The sequence below is a fragment of the Columba livia genome, chromosome 15 (assembly GCF_036013475.1).
Source record: "Columba livia isolate bColLiv1 breed racing homer chromosome 15, bColLiv1.pat.W.v2, whole genome shotgun sequence".
Taxonomy (NCBI): domain Eukaryota; kingdom Metazoa; phylum Chordata; class Aves; order Columbiformes; family Columbidae; genus Columba; species Columba livia.
In genome coordinates, this window is record NC_088616.1 from 13,583,693 (window position 1) to 13,603,333 (window position 19,641).

Sequence of the window (19,641 nt, forward strand, 5' to 3'; positions counted from 1 at the left end):
GCATCCTTTGGCAGCCCCTTGTGCAGTTTGACCCTGCCAAGGCCTTCAGACCCCCTTGCCCTCATCCTCACCCCCAGCCATGTCCTGCAGTCTGACTGTGAGGATGTGAGAGGACAGACAAACAACCAATATTTCCCTGGTACATGAGATAGGATTTCAAGACCTGGGTGGGTGGCAGGGCTGGGGGGGACCCTGGGTGCTGCTGAGTTTCCCAGCCCCCTCCTGATGTAGCCGGGCTGGGAGGGCATCACTAACGAATGGTGAGGGGAGATGTACAACCCTGGGGTCCGACCACTGCGGCATGTGGGTGGTGGGTACCGGTGCTGCCGCGGCTGAAACGGGCACAGAGGTGGCTGGATTGGGACGCTCGGTCACCCCATCATGTTGCAGAGCTGGGGACCAACGGCATCCTCAGTGCAGCCTCTGATGGGATCTTTCCCAGGTTTTTCTCTGATCCAGGACATATTTAGCAAGATTTTTGGGGTGCTTAAGCACAAGATACCTGGTCCAAGCGGTGCCGAGTGCTGCACGTGTCCTCTTTTCTCCTCCTGTGCCCGCGGTGGCATCTGCACGTGGCTCAGGGGGGTAGGGATGAGCCAGCACCTCTCCAGGCACCCTGTCACCTCCAGTCTCCCTGTTTAGGGCCTTCCTCATCCCTCGTGCCTCAGTTTCCCTCTTGTGTGTGCCATTGAAGCTTGCAGATAAGATAGTGAGGTCTCAGCTGCTTGCTGGCACTAGGGGGGTGTGGGGGGCTCCAAGGCAGGGGTGCATGCCCATGGTGGTTTTCTACCCGTGTCCTTGCCAAAATGGAGCAGATTTTTTTCTCATTAGGAATGCACTGTGGTGGGAACTTCAGCTGCTTCCTTCTTCTCCCCCAATTTGTGGGTGCCCAGTGTTGCTCTGTTGGGAGGGGGTGCGCAGGAGGAGTTTGGGGACCCACGGCTGTGCTGGGAGCCAAGCTCCCTCCTCCCCGCTGACATTGCCGTGCGCTGCTGGGGCATGAAGGGCATCGCTGCGGAGATAGCAGCGTTATCTCCTGGTGCAGGGACGGCAGCAGCGCCCAGCGTGACCTCCTCGTGCCATACCCTCTCGGACGGTCACCTCTCCCACCAGGGGACCTGCATGCCCTGACTTGGCTCTTCCAAGCCCCCGTCCGGGTTGATCCCATCCAAACACAGCCCAGTTCCCCGTATGCCCCCATAAGCTGGGAGAAAATCCACGCTGGGAGGATGCAGAGGGGGGACAGCAGCCTGGTTGCTGCTTCCCCGGCCCCCAAACTCATCCCCTCCAGAGTTACAGGGAAAAGTGTGATGATAAATCATATCGACATATTCAGCCGGCTCTAACTAATGACCTCTCTGGCACTCGACACGTTTTCCAGGCACTCTGACTGTTCAGAATATTGTTTTAACATTTAACTCCCTTTTAAAAATAAAGAAAAAAAAAAAAAATAAAATTAGCCGTGCAGTTGGGAGATTGCTGGAGACACTTGGGTTCTCTGCGGGAAACCGCTCCACGGTAGGAGTTGGGTTGCTGCAGTTCAGTGGCAGGAGTCATCGCCGCTAATGTCAGCTCATTAGCTGGGGTAGTCTAAGGCACCGCTGCGCTCAGAGCCCGCGGGGAGCTGTGGGCCGTTCCTTCCCACTATTAATATTATGAGCCTGTTTTGTTTCTTACATCTTTAACGCTATTAGTGCTGCAGAAGACACGTGGCACAAGCAGCAGGAGATGGTCACAGTCCTGCCCCACACCCAGCATGGGCCTGTCTGTGCCAAAGCTGGGATTAAGGGGCTCTGAGTATTAGGGGAAATTTAGAGTTTGTTCCCAGAGGGTAAAATTGTGATGGTCATGGGTGCAAAAGTCCTGGGAAGGAGGCAGGGAGGGGGCTGTAACCTCCTGTAGTACCTCTGCCAGTGTCCTGGGGCAGCTCTCGTTGTGGGGAGATACTGGGGTGATGCTGCAGGATGGCACTTGTGACCCAAGGAAATGCAGGGTGGCCATGGGGACACCATCCCCAGCCAGTGCCCGCGGCAGAGCCCGTCCAGCCGTGGGTTTTCACCAGCCCTCTCCCATCCCGAGCCTCCCGCAGTGGCAGCGTGGGGCTCCAGCCTCCAAATTAAAACCAAACCAGAAATTCAGCTTTCAGCGAACTCAAGAAAACGTATTTCCAAACAAAACCGTGCTAAATAAAGTACGAGCTGCAGGCGGCCGCCTGCTCCGACAGCTCCACTTTGCTGCCTTTATTTAGCTGCTGTCTCCCCAAGCTGCCGCCACCGGCCTGGGGCCGGGGGGGGGTTGTCCCCCCCAAGAGCTTTGATGCTTCGGGGGGGACTCAGTCTGGTGGCCTCAGTGAATGTGGGGTGTTCTGTGGGCTGTGTCACCAGAGCTGCCTTGTCTCCAAAGTAGTGTCAGCCCCTTGGGTCCCACACAGCAGAGGATTCCCCCATGTCTGGGGGACTGGAGAGGTGGGGAAAGGGAAAGGGAAAAGGAAAGGGAAAGGGAAAGGGAAAGGGAAAGGGAAAGGGAAAGGGAAAGGGAAAGGGAAAGGGAAAGGGAAAGGGAAAGGGAAAGGGAAAGGGAAAGGGAAAGGGAAAGGGAAAGGAGGCGGGGGGAAGGAGGGAAGGAAGGAAGTAAGGAAGGAAGAAAGGAAGGAAGGAAGATAAAGGAAGAAAGTAAAATTAAAAAAAAGAAGAGAGGAGAGGAGAGGAGAGGAGAGGAGAGGAGAGGAGAGGAGAGGAGAGGAGAGGAGAGGAGAGGAGAGGAGAGGAGAGGAGAGGAGAGGAGAGGAGAGGAGAGGAGAGGAGAGGAGAGGAGAGGAGAGGAGAGGAGAGGAGAGGAGAGGAGAGGAGAGGAGAGGAGAACTAATAAAGAAATATGCAGAGCAGGAAGAAAGAGAGAAAGGAAGAAACAGCAAAAGGAGGGAAAGAGGGAGGGCAGGGGGAAGAGGCAGGTGGGGGAGCGGTGGTGGTGGCTGGCACCCCTGGTTCCATGGAGCGTTCCCTGATGAGGGCAGCGCCGCTGCCTCTGCAGTCACCCGGACACGTCTCCCCTCCCGCACAGTTAATCCAGACCCCAGCTAATCCTCTCGCAGGTCACTGGGAGCTCATTGCATTTTGTTCACTTCTCAAATGCATCTAGAATTAATTAAAAACAAACAAACAAACAAACAAACAAACAAAACCCCCCAAACAAACTACAGTAAATTCATCCTCTGGCAAAATTAATTCGGCATATTCCCCTGGGGTGAGCTGGAGAGGTGATGGAGAAGGAGCCTTTTCTGGCTCCAAATTCTCAGTTTTCATTAAAACAAAAAAAAAAAAGGAGAGAAAGCCTTAATGACTATGGCCAGTGCAGCCAGGAGGAAGACTTGGGATGGGTGGCCAGGCTGGGGTTTGGCAGCCTGAACCTTCAGCCAGCCAGACACGTCAGGTCTGCGAGGCCACTTTGGTCGCATTTGACTCCTACTGATGAGGAGGTTGTAAATATTAACTGTTAAAATTGACTCTTCCTGCCTCTTTTCCTCTTCCCTATGGTTGCAAGGAGGGAGAGGATCTCGTGCCAGCTGCCCTTGACAGGTGCTTGAGCTCCCGACACAGCAATGAACAACTGTGGTGCTTGAAATGGTTGTGCTTGTATTGCAGCAGGTGGAAAGATGTTCTTTGGCATGTGTGGGTCTGTGTCCAGTGCCTGGGAGGTTTGTGCAGGTTGTTAGTGCTCCTGCTTGTGGCGTTGGGATTCTTTGGGGATCTCCAAGTCCCAGAATGGATTTGGGGAGAATTTCTGTAAAAAGGCGATCCAGCGTATCATTGCCGGCTGAGGTGATGCAGCCCTGGGCAGGCTGTGCCTGGCAAAGCTCCCCAGTGCTGGGCTGGCCCTGGTCATCGTGTAATGGAAAGGGTGTTTTTGTCGCAGCGTGTCCCCGGGCGCTCGAGCTGATTGCAGGAATCGACCCCATTGACAGGGCCAGTGGATGCGACACGGCTCGTACAGCCCGGCGGGTTCGCCTGCACCTCTGGGCACCTGCTGGACATCCCTGTGCTGGGGGAATGGGGTGTCACGGGGGGGTCTGCACCCCCCCACCCCCCCACCCCACCACAGCACTGCCCTGTGCAGGTCTCAGTGCCAGCAAGGGGGTTTCATCCGCATTTCACCTGGAGAACAGGAGCTGAGGGGAGATCCTCTCACTCCCTGCAACTGCCTAAAAGGAGGTTGGAGCATGGAGGGTGTTGGTCTCTTCTCCCAAGTAAAAAGCAACTGGATGAGAAGAAATGGCCTCAAGTTGCGCCAGGGGAGGTTGAGCTTGAATATCGGGAACAATTTCTTCCCCAAAGGGCTATCGGGCATTGGAACAGGCTGCCCAGGGCAGTGGTGGAGTCACCATCCCTGGAGGGGCTGAACAGACGGAGATGAGGTTCTCAGCAACAGGGGCTAGTGCCAGGGTTGAGTTAACGGTTGGACTCGGTGGTTGTGAGGGTCTCTTCCACCTAAAACAATTCCATGATTTTACGATCTCATGTCACTGAAGAATAGGACAAGCTGTGGCAGGGGGCGGTTTGGGGAGCACTCTTGCAGTGCCATGTATTTGGGGTGTTTGTGCTGTGCCATGTGGTTTCTCCACAATCCCAACCACTGCCTGATGCAGCCCCATGTGCCATCATAGAGGCACCGGAGAGCACACCTGACCTGGATGACCTTGCCCATGTCCATCCTGCTCCCACCTCTCCCAGGCAAAGCTGAGTGCAGGTCCCTGCAGAAGGAACCAAAACAGCTTCCCATTCCCCAGTGGCCATTGTCCCTTCAGGACACTTGGCCAATAAAACCTATCTGTGACCGTAGATAGCTCCATGTCCCAATGGATGTGTTGGGAAAGTTACTCCTCAGGACATCTGTCCCAAGCGAGTGCCTTCCCTCAGCGTTCTCCAACTAGCTGCACGTTGGCCATGTCCTCTCCCATCCCTGGGCTGAGGGATGGAGGTTAAATCCACATCTCCCGTCGTTTCCCTTGACCCCAGAAGAGCTGGTGCTTGGGAGGTCAGGCGATGTGCTGGGCAGCAGTCCATCTGGCACGGGCAATGTGAACCGACAGAGCTGCTTTCAGGCGTACCTTTATTAATATCTCTGTGCTAAGGAGAGCAGCTTGGCCTTTCTACTTTCCTCTGGACCCTGCTCTGACCGTGGAGCTCATGAGAAAAGCAAAGGGGAGAGACTCCAATGCTACCCAAGCTTTTTCATCTGCCTGTGTCATTGAGGTCCCACAAATGCCACATCTCCCCAGCAAAGCGTGCTCACTCGCTTTGTATTATGAGAGAACAAACTCTAAGACATTCTTCCCTCCTCCCAAGTGTTTCTGGGGAAAAGCCTTAGCCATAGGAGGGAGAGTCGGGGCAGTGCCGGGTCCTCACTCAACATGCAGCCACCCACCTCACCAGACCCAAGGCCAAACACCCCCTTGGGTCCCTTTGCCGTGAGAGGTAACGTCCATGTCTTTGCTTTCTCATTGCAGAGCCCCTCACGGGATCCACGTGGTGACGTGGCAGCCAAGACGTGGAAGCTTGGGACGTCTCTTCCACCACAACAGAATTTGGGGGGTGGGCAGGGGTGGGCCAGGGGGTCGCTGGGAGTCACAAGACCATTCACCTTCACTGTGGGCTTGGCTCAGGGATGACTGCGGGCAGAGTCAACCCTTACAGCATCGTGTCCTCCGAGGAAGACGGGCTGAGGTTGACCACCATGCCAGGTATCAACGGCTTTGGCAATGGGAAAATCCATACCAGGAGGAAATGCAGGAACAGGTTTGTAAAGAAGAACGGTCAATGCAACGTGGAGTTCACCAACATGGATGACAAGCCACAGAGGTACATTGCAGACATGTTCACCACGTGCGTTGACATCCGCTGGAGGTATATGCTTTTGCTCTTTTCTCTGGCATTTCTGGTGTCCTGGTTATTGTTTGGGCTGATTTTCTGGCTAATTGCACTCATTCATGGAGACCTAGAAAACCCAGGTGGAGATGATACCTTCAAGCCTTGTGTTCTGCAGGTCAATGGCTTTGTGGCTGCTTTTCTGTTCTCCATTGAGACCCAAACGACTATTGGTTACGGTTTCCGCTGCGTGACAGAGGAGTGCCCGCTCGCGGTCTTCATGGTGGTGGTTCAGTCCATCGTGGGGTGTATAATTGACTCTTTCATGATTGGTGCAATAATGGCAAAGATGGCCAGGCCCAAAAAAAGGGCCCAGACATTACTTTTTAGCCATAATGCAGTAGTGGCAATGAGAGATGGAAAACTCTGCCTGATGTGGAGAGTTGGGAATCTCCGGAAAAGCCACATAGTAGAAGCCCATGTACGAGCTCAGCTAATTAAGCCCAGGATCACAGAAGAAGGGGAGTACATCCCTCTTGACCAAATAGACATTGATGTGGGGTTTGATAAAGGCTTGGACCGTATCTTCTTGGTGTCTCCGATCACCATTCTCCATGAGATCAACGAAGACAGCCCCTTGTTTGGGATCAGCCGCCAGGACTTGGAAACAGATGACTTTGAGATCGTGGTCATCCTGGAAGGCATGGTAGAAGCCACCGCTATGACAACGCAAGCTCGGAGCTCCTACCTGGCCAGCGAGATTCTCTGGGGCCACCGCTTTGAGCCTGTCTTGTTTGAGGAGAAAAACCAGTACAAAGTAGACTATTCCCATTTCCACAAAACCTACGAGGTCCCATCCACCCCTCGTTGCAGCGCCAAGGACTTGGTGGAGAACAAATTCCTCCTGCCCAGCACCAACTCTTTCTGTTACGAGAACGAGCTGGCCTTCATGAGCCGTGATGAGGAAGAGGAAGATGATGACAGCCGGGGTTTGGAGGACCTGAGCCCAGACAATAGGCACGAGTTTGATAGACTTCAAGCCACGATAGCGTTGGATCAGCGGTCGTACAGGAGGGAGTCGGAAATATGACTCTTGGTCCTACCATTGACTTTTCTGAGGGTATTTTTTTTCCTCCTCTAATCTCTTCCCCTACAACCCGCTCAAATTATGCAGAACAATGCAAGTGCCATAGGAATGCTTGAGAAATTAGTATCGTTCATAGTTTTCAGTTTCATCGCAATAACCACTGAGCGGTCGGCAAGAGGGGACGGCGACAGCCCACGGCACGTCCCCCGCGCCCGGCGCCCACGGCGGGGCTGACGGCTCTGGGGGAAAGGACAGACGGATGGACGGGCGGACGGAGAGAGGAGTGTCCATGGGCCACGGGCAGGTGCTCGCCCCGTGCGGCCCCACAGGGGTTTGCTCTCCCTGCGGGGAAAACGCCGGCGTTTTCTTGGAGCTGAGCACTGCGAGATCAAAAAAGAGGAAATATCAGGAAACAAATCTTTCTCTCTCTCTTTATTTTTTTCCTTTTATTTTTTAACTGAGCAGCAACAACAACAAAAATTGCTCCTTCCAGCAGGCGGTCTGATTCAGTTGCACAAGAACAACACTTGAAATAACATGCAACATTAACATACTTCTTTTAAACTAGGGGAAAAATAGGGGAGAGGGCAGGTGAGAGGGTTTCTAATTTTTTCACCGTACCATTTGGGAGACTGTTTACCGAAATAATAATAATAATAACAATAATAACAACAACAATAATAATAATAAATCTGAAATAAGTGATTCAGTATTTTTTAAAAAATAACAAAGGAATGAATAAGCCACTGGGGTCTTTTAAGGGGTGATTTGCTGGGTAGATACAAGAGAGAGAAGTCAAGATTGCATCCAATTTTGGGGTGTGGATTCTTTTTATAGGCAGAAAACAAACGTAAGTGGCTGCAGGTCTGTGGCAGTGACAGCAAGTAGCTTAATTATTGGCAAAAGTAGCTAACAAGGAAGAGTGTAATGGAAAGATGCCTTGTAAACACAGTAATTAACCAGTTTCTGGAATTATTGATCTTCAGGTTGGAAATTGTGTCTGGGGCACCAGCTGCTGAAGTGTTTAGTCTAGCCCAGCACCTCCAATGAGGAATTCATGTTTCGCTGTAACTAGGATGAAATAGCAATAAGCACAAAAAGGAGAGTGGAAAGCTCTCAAATTTGGGTATTTTTCCCACTTTTCCAACCCATTCGGTATTTTCTCCCTTGAAAAATCATTTCAAAAGTGGAAATCAATGTGAAAGTCGTCTTATTGAGTTGCACTTCTGGCACATGAGCCGTCTCCCCGCCAGGCTGGGCTTTATGACTTCCCCATTCCCTGGTGAGTGCTGCTTTGAAGGCAGATGGTTTTCCAAAAACTACAGATGCCAGTCGAGAAAACCCCCCCCGTCTTGCACTTCAACCCCTCCCCGTGTCCCAGCCTCAAGTTGGATTGTGCCTTAGAGATGCAAACTCCTCCTGCGCCCCGTGTCCCTTTTGCTCTACCCCTGTGTCAGCGCCTGCATCCCACTGTCTGCTGCATTTTAGTTTGGCCTTGGTTTAGGATGGCACATTGGTTTAGCTTGTGCTCAGGCACAAGGCAACCCCCTCTGTGCACGGGAAGCCTTTGCTTCATCCCTTCTCCTGCCTTTGCACAGAGGGAAGGAGCTGGAAGATGCAGGCTGTAGGTCCCTTCATCCCGGTTGTGCTGCTCATTGGTGCTCTGGGAGCCCCTGCTCCACTGGGGCTCCGGGAAAAGGCTTCGGTACCCGCAGGCATTCTGCACCCAGCTCTGGGTGTGGAGCCTCAGCAGCACCCAGCCACAGGGAGAAGGGGTCAAGAATGGGGTCCCTGGCATCGTTTCGGCTGTGATGGGCTCCTGGTGCTTTTCCCCCCACGCCCACACCAAGGGAGACGTGTCCCAGGTTAGAACTTGCCGTGGCACGTCCAGACATTGGTGGCAGAGGCAGGATTTGTCCTACGCCTTCATCTCCTTCTTGCACAGGGCTCTGGGAAGCAGCTGCCCTGGTGTCCCCCCCTGCTGCCCTATGCCCCCCAGCATCGCATCTCATGAGACGGGGACCGGGGTCTTTGTCCCCACAGAGTTTTCTCCCCACCCTGTTCCCATCGGTGTCCATCACCACGACCCCGCGCTCCCCCCCAAGGGGCTGCTCTATTTTTGGTTTTCCCCTAAAAACCGTGGAGAAAACATCCCTGGGGACAGTACCGGGAGGGTGACGGCTGTTTCAGCACCGAATGCCCTGAATGGGCTGTCCCCAAACATGGGGACACAGGGATGTGCCATTGGGCTTCAGCCACAACCCTTGTGTTTCAAAGGCAGCGAACACAGACACCATCCCATCGTTGGTCCCTTTGCTCCCAGGGGAGATGGTTTTGGCACCCGCTTTTTGCCCCATAGCATCTGGGGCGGCGGGAAGGACGGATTGGGGTGCAGAGAGATTTTGTGTGCGCACTACTCTTTCTTTTTTTTTTTCAATGCTTTTAAGTGATTTTAGGTTTTTTTGAATAAATACCAATTATTTTAAAAGGTGCACATCTTGCTGCTGTAGAGTTCTCAGAGGGTTAATTTCTTTATAAATATATATATATATATCACAGTAAATATTTGTATAAAAACAAAAGAGAAATAGAGATGTCTTTAAGTAAATTATTGCTTTTAAAGAAACTTCTATGATTGTACAGTGTTACCTGGGAGAATAGACTAATACATACAGATGTATTTTTAAACTGCTGCGTAGGAGGCTGTCAACTGGGCTGGGAAGTGCCCGTGGCCATCACAGCGAGGGGGTTCGGACCCTCCCCAGCCCCAGTTCACGCACCCCCTTCCCCAAACCCCACTAGTGAGGATCTAGCTCTGGCAAGTTGTCGTATATATACTGTATAGTGCTCGTCCTGGCCATGGACCACGCTGGTACATAGTGTATAAATCTTATTTTTGCCTACCTGTGAGTGTGCTGAGCTACTCGTCTTTTTTTCCTACCATCAGGGAGCATTGGGAAGGCTGCCCAGCGGTCGTTTTAATCACTTGGATTGTCAAAGAAAAGGAGGGGAAAAAGAAAAAAAAGGTGAAAATAGCCAAAAAGTTATGTTTGTTCAGTGCTCAGGTTCCCTGGAGGGACTGGAAAGGCACGAGGATGCTCTTGGGGTGCTGGTTGTGGTGTTGGTCACGGCAGGGATGGAGCGGGATCCCAGTGAAAAGGGGCTCAGTGCTGAGCAAGGGGACACGTCCCACCCCACATCCCCCCCGCCCCAAACAGCCACCAAGCAGAGGCTGCTCCATCCATAGAGTTAACTCCAGTGTTACACTTGATCCTTGGAGGATGGTGGGAGTCCAAGAAAGGAAAGAACCTCTAATCCTCTTGGCCAGCATCCCGCAGGGATTGTCCTCGCTCACGGCAGCTCTGGCAGCAGCAGCTGCCCTGAGTGGGGACCAGGGATGGGGGACCAGGGACTGGACCCGCTGCTGCTCCCTCTTGCCTTCACCCCAAAACCATCCAGCAGTGAGAGTAGAAAGCAGCCGCATCCCTATGCCCCAAAACCATTGGCTGGAAAGAGCATTCTCTGCCCCCCGAAATGTGTGATGTGTCCCGTTCAGCTGGGCGGGGGTTCGCGGGGGTTCCCAGGGGCCATCGGGATGAGTTTGAGCTTCTCATAACCAAATTTAGTGCACTTAGTCTTTTAGGGCTGGGACAATCACTTAGCGCTTAACCTTTCGCGATTCGGTGCTTGCTTGACCTTCAAACCTTTTGTAGGAGATGAATTCAAAGCCACCTTTTCTATCTTTAATAAGGCAGAACAAATACATTTATTTTTAAACCCTCCTGCTCTTTCCTTTCCTCTCACGCTGACAACCAAAAGAGTCCCCTGTGTCCCCCCCCACCTCATTTCTCACATGACAAAACGAGAGTGTGGCGCTCCGGCCGCATCCTGCTCTCCCACCCTCCCAATTCAGGGATGCTGCCACAGGGGGGTTGGTGCAGGGCAGGGGTTGGAGCAGGGAGGGGACACGGAATGGTGCCCGACCCAATGTCACCCATCACCTTGCTGACCCCTGTGCATCTCTGTCCCAGTGCCCCCTCCCGGGGGCAACATCTTCCCTCCATATCCCCCCTCAAAACACACCCTGGTGCTCCCCCAGCTTTGGCCCCAGGTGGTTTGGGGACTGAGACACAGCACCGGTTCACACGGGCAGGCTGGTAACTGGGAGCACAGGTTTCCTAGGGGGAAAATGCCGAGTCCGTTCGCTGTGGTGATGGTGATTTGCAGCGATAGTGGAGCTGATGGATGCAATGGAAGTATCTGTACCTTTTCCACCTCCCCTGTTTCTCTGTCTCATTGCACATATATTTGAGATATATGTGACAATGTATATATATATTTGTAAAATGTATTTCAGATAACAAAACTGGCCAATTTTATGTTATTTTAAATATATTATATATATTATATATAAGAGTCTCCAAAAGATATAAATAGAATAGAGAAAATAATATAAATATGTAATAAATGTATTTTGATCTATTTAAAATATCTCGCGTCATGCTGTATATTTTAAAGATCATAAGGAAGTGTCTGCCGGCATCAAACTTCAGATGTAGTTTGGAGGCTGTCACTTGTCACACGTATAATATATATGTGCAGCAAACTTCGAGCAAGACTGGGGTCCAGCAGGACGAGTACAGATGTTTTTAGGAGCCTTCTAGCAAAAGTCTGTTTTGCTGCCTCTAGGTAGGAGCAGGAAGCCCAAATTTGAATTTTCCTCATTATCGTGCAGGAGAGGGTAATTTCTCCTCTCTGCTGGGGAAGGAGCTGCGGGGATGCTCGGCAAGACGAGATGGGATGCAGGATCCCACCCGCTCGTGCAGCCCCGCGTGTGGGTACCGCTTGCTCTGCTGCATCCCCCTGATGGGCTTTAACCAGGGGAGCGGATCGCAGCATCTCAGCCATGTGGGGAGCCCGGAGATGGGGAAAAAACCGTGTCCATAGCCCAGGCAGAAAGAGCCCAGCCATCCGAGACCAACCCAACAAATCTTCCCCGAGCGACCTTGGTCGCCCTTGGGCTCCACAAGGATCTATTTCCTACGGGCATCGCCTCCTGCGGGGACCTCAGGGGACACCGTGCTGCGGCCAAGTGACAGTTTAAATGTCTTTAATGGTACGTCACGGTTGAAGGAAAGCAGAGCAAGTCCGTGGATGCTATTTATGGAGAGGTTAATGGCCTGCTGGACACAGAGCCCCTGGTTTTGCTATTCTGGATTTTCCTCCTGTTTGTTGCACCTGGCTGCTGCAAGGAACGGGGCTCCTGTGCCAAGACAACCTGGAGAAATAATTAATCATCATTTCTCAGGCTGGTCACAGGTCTGAATCCAGGTTGGTAACTGGTGACTGATAGCTTCCATCCACTGATGAGCATCAGTTTGGTCCCATTGGCTCCATCCCTTCCACCGTATGGTAGTATTTTTACTCATTAAAAACAAAATCACTACCAGCCACTCACTCTGATGACCAAAGATAGGTCGGAGGCTAAGCATGATTCAAGAGCACGGCCCGTTTAATTTATCAAAGCGGGAGGCTGAGAGCTGACTTGATTACAGCATTTGTCACAGGAAGAATACACTGGTATAAAGAGGTAACTTAATCTACCAGGGAAAAGCATAATCACTAACTCTTCCTAGAAGCTGAAGCCAGACAAATCCATCTTGGAAATAAGGAGTGATCTTTTAATAATTATTAGCTATTAGAACAAGCTACCAATCTCTGTCTCTTAATGCCTTTAAATCTGGACCAGATGCTTTTCTGGAAGCTTTTTTCTTGCTGAGTAGAGGAGCTGGGGGTTATTGATGAAGGTAATGGGTTGTTACAGGCAGGAGGTGAGATGGGAAAAACCTCCCTGCTCTCCTCCAAACCAGGAGATGGATCTCGAAAAGGAGGATGCAGGGGATGCTCTCACAGCATCTCTCCTGGGACAAGCACTGGCCCTTGCAGCAGCTTCCCAGACTCTGGTGGCTCTGCTCTCGGGGTTTGCTTTGCCGTGCGGTGGCGACTTCTTGTGCAGCAGTTTGCACTATGAAACCCATCACTTCGTTTGTGGAAGCATTTAATGATTTGGGAGTCGACAGCTCCCTGGGGATGGTTTCCGCTGCCTCCAGAATTCCTCCCTCAGTGGCTGCTTGTAGCAGAAATCCCTGGGGAGCCAAGCTGACGCTGGCACCATGGGAAATGTACTACCAGGACGTTCAGTCCTTGCTTTACTTCCACTCCGACCATCCTCATCTTCAGGAGTTAGAACTAAACTCTGCAGGGAAGGACCTTGCTTATGCCTCACAGGCATGGCCAGGGTGTTTTTGGCAGGGATGCTGAGGTTGGGGCTGTTTCTTAGCTGGCAACCTCCACTTTCAAGACTCAAGACGTCTTTAAATACTAAAACCCTCTCTAAACTCAGCATTACCCCAGCCCTTGCTGACTGCCCTCCTGCCTCTTTGGCTTCAGGGGACCTGAGGCATCTCTATGTGCCCTTCCAGAGGTTTCTGGCCAACCCAAAAGCAAAGTGTCTTTTCATGGATGGGTTTGGCTCAACCACATCGATGTACCATGTCTCAGAGATGCAGGGGCAGAAACTTCGCCCCATCAGCACTGGAGATGCTGCTTCTCCACCCAGCCTGGGCGCATCTTCACTCCCAGCTGCTTCGAGAAGCTCAGACCCTACGAACGCCTCCGAATTTGTTCCCCTGCCCACTCGAATTGTTCCAGCACCATTCCGGGTGGCCGGGAGCAGCTCGGGTACTGGTACCCAGGGATGCTCTGTGTTCTCTGGGGGTAACCATAGTAACGGAGCAGCATCTCCGCTCTCCTGCTGGCAATTTGCTTTTTCATCCTGCATTAAGGTGGACCCTCTCCAACTCCTTTCTCCCCCTCTGCCTGCCATGAATGGCAATGCCAAGAGCTCTCCAGTTCCTCGTGCCACAGTCCAGCCCATCCCATGCCAGGTTTCATCCCACTTTATCATAGGAAAGTGCTGGGGAACCAGCCCCCAGCGTCTGTGGGGAGACTGGGACAGTGGCTACTGGAGTTTCTCCTTAACACAGATTAATAAGTATGAGTGGGACAAAATTAGGGGTTTCCTTACACTTGTTGTTAAAAGGTCACTGTCAAGGTTAAAAACCTTACCTAGGTTTGTTGGTTTGTTTTTGGTTTTAATTATAAGAGGCCTCTATTAGTAATAACATTCTGTCTTATTAATATGGATTTAATTTTGCGGTGCTGAACGTAATTATCACTCGTTAAGTACTTTGTTCACCTTTCACATTTCTCCCTGCTCGGGAAAGGCAAACACATGACTTGGTGTCCCTTTTTGTGTCAGTTTTAGGCAGTTTCAGTGACAAGCTGTCATGAATCAGCACAACGCTGCCAAGTTCAGGTCGTGAACGCTCGCCACGACACTGCTCTCGGAGAAAAATGGTGATTTAAAGGAGGTGAAGGAGATCCCTGTCCTGACCCCAGGTTTTGGGGAAAAAAAAACACAAATGAATAAATTTGGAGTCAAGCTGGGCATGGTGGTGCTGCTTTAGGGCAAGATGCACAGAAGGGTTTCCAATGGGATATCAGGGCTGTGGATGGAGAGGCAAGAGGAGACGTGTCCAAGCTGGCAGAGCAGCAGCCCATCAATGCTCCCCCTCCTCCTCGCATGCAGCTGGCACATTTATTTTGGCAATAACTCATTAGCATGTAACTAAACCTTGCCCTCTTTGCCAGCCTCTCCTGATGACCCCAAGCGTCACACCTGTTGCCCAGGCTGGGGCATTTCTCGCTGTCCCCTTCCAGGGTCCCTGCTCACCCCGCACAGGGGCTGGGTAGGGGTGCCAGACTCTCAGGGATGGCATTAAGGGGGGGATGACCCCAGAACCCGGTTATCTGGGGGCTGGCATCCCCGCCTGGTGGGCTTGCTGTCCGTTTGGGTTGGTGGTTGACTCAGCCCCAGATGGTTTCTGTGAGCGTTTATATAATGGCGTGTTTTGGTGGGGGCCGCGGCGAGGAGGTGGGCGCGGGGGCGAGGGAGGGAACAGAGCTAAAGATAAGCCTGGCAGCTCTGGCACTGCTTTGCCAGGCCCCCCGGGAGCTGGGAAGGAAAAGGCTGCTGGAGATCGGGCACCGTGGCCCAGGAGAAACAGCTTCACATCCCACTGCCAGCAGCTGCTTTCTGCTCCCCGGTACCCACCAGTGCTCAGCCACATTTCAACCTTCCCAGGTTCATCTTTCTGCAGGTGTCACTTGCAAACAGACCCCAAACCCATTCCTTAAAACAGATTTTTCCACCCCCCGTGTGTTTCATGATGAGGGTGTAGCAGGGAAATTATTCTGCCTGGTTGCAGGACTGAACCCAACTGCCTAGAGCTGTCATCCGCATCCTTCACCCCTGTCATTCCCTCTCTCCTTCCTGTACCCTCTGTTTCACCGGTGACTGCTGACCAGCACCAAAGCTCGTGATCGGATCGGAAAACTGATGTTTATTTCTCTTAAAGGGATGTTCTGGATGACCTTTGACCTCTGTAGAAGTCTTCCTCTTTTGCCCAGTTTACTAATTCAATGTAAACGCAAAGATGACCCTTGTTTTATGGGAGTTTTATTTTAATGCTCTGGAGATTTGCTAAATAAAAATGATTCTAATATGAAAGATGCGCTGGGTGTGATGGCTTTTCTCAAGCAGGACAGCCAGGGGTTTTGGGCCAGGTAATTAAGGTAATTAATAACTTGAGACCCTGCTTGGTGCCTGGGTGGGTGCTGCATGTTCCTCAGCACCGGGGTTAATGATGAAACCCCCCAGGATGGTTTTTATTTGGCTGGAGCCATACGGCAGCACAATAATGACGCCGGGTGTGGGGGCGATGGCAAGAACAGGCACCCAGTGTCAGCAGCAGGAGCGCTGCGGGCTGGTGACGGCGCTCAGATGGTGGGGGGAAGTCCGCAGCTCCTGATAATTAGGAGAAAGACTAAATAAATCTCTTTTTTTGACAAAGACAATGAGGTGGGGGAGAAGCTCGGGTCTGGGCTCCTGCCAGTGATGGATTTTCAGAGCGCTGCCGCCCACGCTGGGTGGGAGCAGAGAGGGACATTGTCCCCACAAGGTCAGGGTGACAAGGCTGCGGTGGCAGCGGTGACATGCCATGTGCAGAGGGCTAGTGGTGGCCATGGTGGTGACAATGGGGTTGGGTGGTTGCTTGCCCGGGTGGTGGATGTCTGGGTGTCCCCTCCATGCAGGTCTCTCTATGGTCCCCCACTCCAGGACAGGTCTCCATTGTGCAGCCCCCAGCAAAGAGAGAACTAGATTTAAGGGGAGCGGGAATCTGGGGATTACACTGCCGGAGTCTGACCAGCCAAAAATTGTTAAAAAGCAGAATATCCGTAGCTCAAATCCAGCTTAAAAGTCAAACCAATCATCCAAACCATCTGCCTCACCACTGAAGATAATACTACTTTTATTGTTTCCATAATCTGCTAAGCAGCTTGTCAGCAAGAAAAACCCTCTCTGCTGGGACATTTGCTGTGGTGGGATGGCACGGCGGGCTCCTCAGTGACGGTCACGTCCTGCTGGGATGGGGAAGCAAAGAGAGATGTGGTGACAGGGAGGACCCCCAGTACACATCTCGCATACACCACAGCCAGCTCCTGTGGTCTGCTCACTGTTAAACATCTGCAGGATTTCATCCAGCAGAGCAGTTCGGCAATCTTCCCCATGTGAAGACTGATGGGCAATATCCACAACTTTGCTTTTCTGCGTGTGTTCACGTCCTTTCTGCATACAGCAATGTCAGGGCTATGCTGACAGTAAAGAGAGGATGGTACTTTGTGCCTGCATCTCTTCCACAGGGTGTTTCCAGTCCTGTGGATGAACACAGGCTCTTCGATCTCAACATTGCAGACACCCAAATGTGGCGATCCAGGGAAATGTGGCTGGGTCAGTCCCTTAGAACTGTTTTAGACTCAGTGTGACTGCTGCCAGAGGGGTCCATAGATTTCCATATGCCACAAGCCATAAAGCATCGCCTGGGGGCCCAGCGTCAACAGAAATCATCTGTTGTACAGATGACAACAAGCCACAGAAACCACAGGGAACAGCAGGCAAGGCCAGGATTGTCACCGTGTCCCTGCTGCACATGAGAACCTGGTCATGAGCCCCCGACATGGGAGCAGGTATCACTGCCTCCTGCTCGGCACTGGGCTGGCAGAGGGAGCTGCTCCCGCTCCGTCCACCCTCATCCTCCTGCTGCAAGAGGTATTTGCTGCTCTGAAGCGCAGTGAGCGGCTCCTCAGCTGACATCGCTGTGCCTGGGCTGCAGATCACACCGGTGCCATTTCCGAGATGCTGGCAAGTATCCCCTTGAGAGGAAAGAAGCTCAGCCAAGCCTGAAATGACCTGCTGAGGCAGGGCAGGCTCCTTCAACTCTCACATCACATGCTGGGACTTATATAAAAGGGGATTCTTTGCAGGATGGCCTGACCCATGGAAGGTGACAACGTGCCAGTCACAGACTGCAGCTTGAGTTCCTCGGGATCAGGGTGAGCCCCGGCCTCTGCCACGGAGCACTTGGCTCCCTTTGAGGTCATGATGGACCCATCCATTATCTCAGCCACATCTGTGAGGCTGACGGCTCTTCTGGGACAGCACAGGGACCCTGGGAACAAACTGGGTTCTCAGGCACTGCTCAGACACAACCCAGTATGGAAACTACATGGAAAGGCGGCAAACTCAGAGATGAAGACATTGCACTGGCCCTTGGGAAGCTGGGCTTACCCAAATCTGACACTGTCCTTTGCATGTCTCCTTGGTCACCTCCCTTAATGCCCGTAACTCAATTCCATCAGAAACTGGTTTCCAGGCCCTAAATCCCATTGTCAAAGCTCAGGCACTGATTTTGATTCCCTAGACTGAGTTGCAAAGATATAAGTGGTGGAGTCACCATCCCTGGAGGTGTTTAAAAGGCATAAAGATGAGTCTCTTAGGAACACGGTTTACTGCTAGATTTAGCTTATGGTTGGACTCAATCTCCAGGGTCTCTTCCAACCAAAATGATTTCATGATTCTGAGTCAGGGCAAGCAGGAGCATCAGTGGTGCCCACACTGCAAGAGAGCATCCCTTCTCCTGCAAACTGGTCACAAGAGTGGGCTCAGCCAAGAAAAACGGATCCAGTAACATGACTGCAGCCACCATGCATGCCAAGCCCTGCTCCATCATCCCTGCCTGCTCATCGCTCCCGTGGACATGTGTACACAAGGTGGCAGGACCAGGCGATGCCAAATGCTCCTCGGGCACTGTCACCTGATCTCCGCATCCTGCTCCAAGCCTGGACAAAAATAAATCCGGCGAAGCTGCTCTGCCAAGGCAGGCCTGGGCTGAGCCCATTGTTCCAGCGATAATGCTGGTTCCAGTGAGTGATCAGGGAGAAATGCAGATATTCCCCCTCGCGCCCCTCCAGCCTCCTGCTGCAGAGAAACCGCGGCTCAGCATCCAGGAGCGGGTGGAAGCATTTGCTGCTGAGCAGAAAAGGACCTTTTTTCCCCCGCCGTGTGGATTTTCTTGTTGATAAAAGGTTCCTTCCTTGTGGGTGATGCTAAAGTTTTGACAGGAATTATGTTTTCCTTGGAATTTTTTGTGTAAGTAAAAGGGCAAAAACTTCCTTACCTTGTATCCTGAAAATTTAAAAGTCTGAAGGTCCAGATCCCTCTGTTCTGGCAGGGCACGACCCCTTGCTGTGCAGCATCCTTTTGTTACATTAAATTGGCATCTCCTGGCAGCTACCATGTAATTTCTGAGCACATAAAGAACTACCCATGGAAGGCCAAAGAAGCAGAGAATCATTTCAGTTGGAAGAGACCCTGAGGATCATCGAGTCAACCATAACCTAACCTAACTCTAGCACTAACCCATGTCCCTAAGAACCTCATCTAAACACCTTTTAAACCCCTCCAGGCATGGTGACTCCATCACTGCCCTGGGCAGCCTGTTCCAATGCCCAACAGCCCCTTTCGTGAAGCATTTTTTCCCAGTATCCAATCTGAACCTCCCCTGGCACAACTTGCGGCCATTTCCTCTTGTCCTATCACTTGCTACTTGGGAGAAGAGACCAACACCCTCCATGCTCCAACCTCCTTTCAGGTAGCTGTAGACAGCAATGAGGTCTCCCTTCAGCCTCCTGTTCTCCAGGCTGAACATCTTTATCTCTCCTGTGATGCAGAAACACCAAGAGGCCCTGCCCCAGAGGATCTTCACCTGCATCCACCCCAGCACAGAGCATGACCGAGCTCAGGACATGCCCCAACCCTGCACTAAAAGCCCCATGAAGGCTTTGCCACAGAAGCCTCCCACCGGCAGAACAGAGATGTGGGCATCAGCTGCACCTCCTGGTGCTAAAGCTGGCCAAGTGGCTTCCAGGGCTCCTGCTCTGAGGTGGACATATCAAAATCCCACATATGCACCCTTCTTCCCAACAGCCCAGCATGCTCACAGCCTGGCACGGTGATGAAACAGGAGAAAAAAGCCAGATCTGAGCAAAAAGCTAAGAGAAGTGACTGCAGCAATATGGTCCTGGGGAAAGCAGGAGCATAACCCCTTGGCTTCCCTTTCCAGCGCGCCTCAAGCTCCACATATCTCAGTTTCGCAAAGAGCCAATCTCCTGGTGTTTGCGGGGCCACTGCCACATCCATATCACGTGAACTCTGGTACATCCACCAAAGAG

The 19,641-nt window shown here is 52.1% G+C and overlaps 1 protein-coding gene across 4 annotated transcripts in view; it reads left to right on the forward strand.

Annotated features, from left to right (window-relative positions):
- The window catches only part of LOC102085318 (ATP-sensitive inward rectifier potassium channel 12), a 56,165-nt gene extending 40,585 nt beyond the window's left edge, over positions 1–15,580 (forward strand). For all 4 annotated transcript variants that reach the window (XM_065031338.1, XM_021290468.2, XM_005504493.4 and 1 more), the window contains one exon: positions 5,504–15,580. In XM_065031338.1, coding sequence (XP_064887410.1) covers positions 5,662–6,951 — 1,290 coding nt within the window. In that variant the 5' untranslated portion in view covers positions 5,504–5,661 and the 3' untranslated portion in view covers positions 6,952–15,580. The remainder of the gene's footprint in view (positions 1–5,503) is intronic.
- Positions 15,581–19,641: the final 4,061 nt, after the last annotated feature.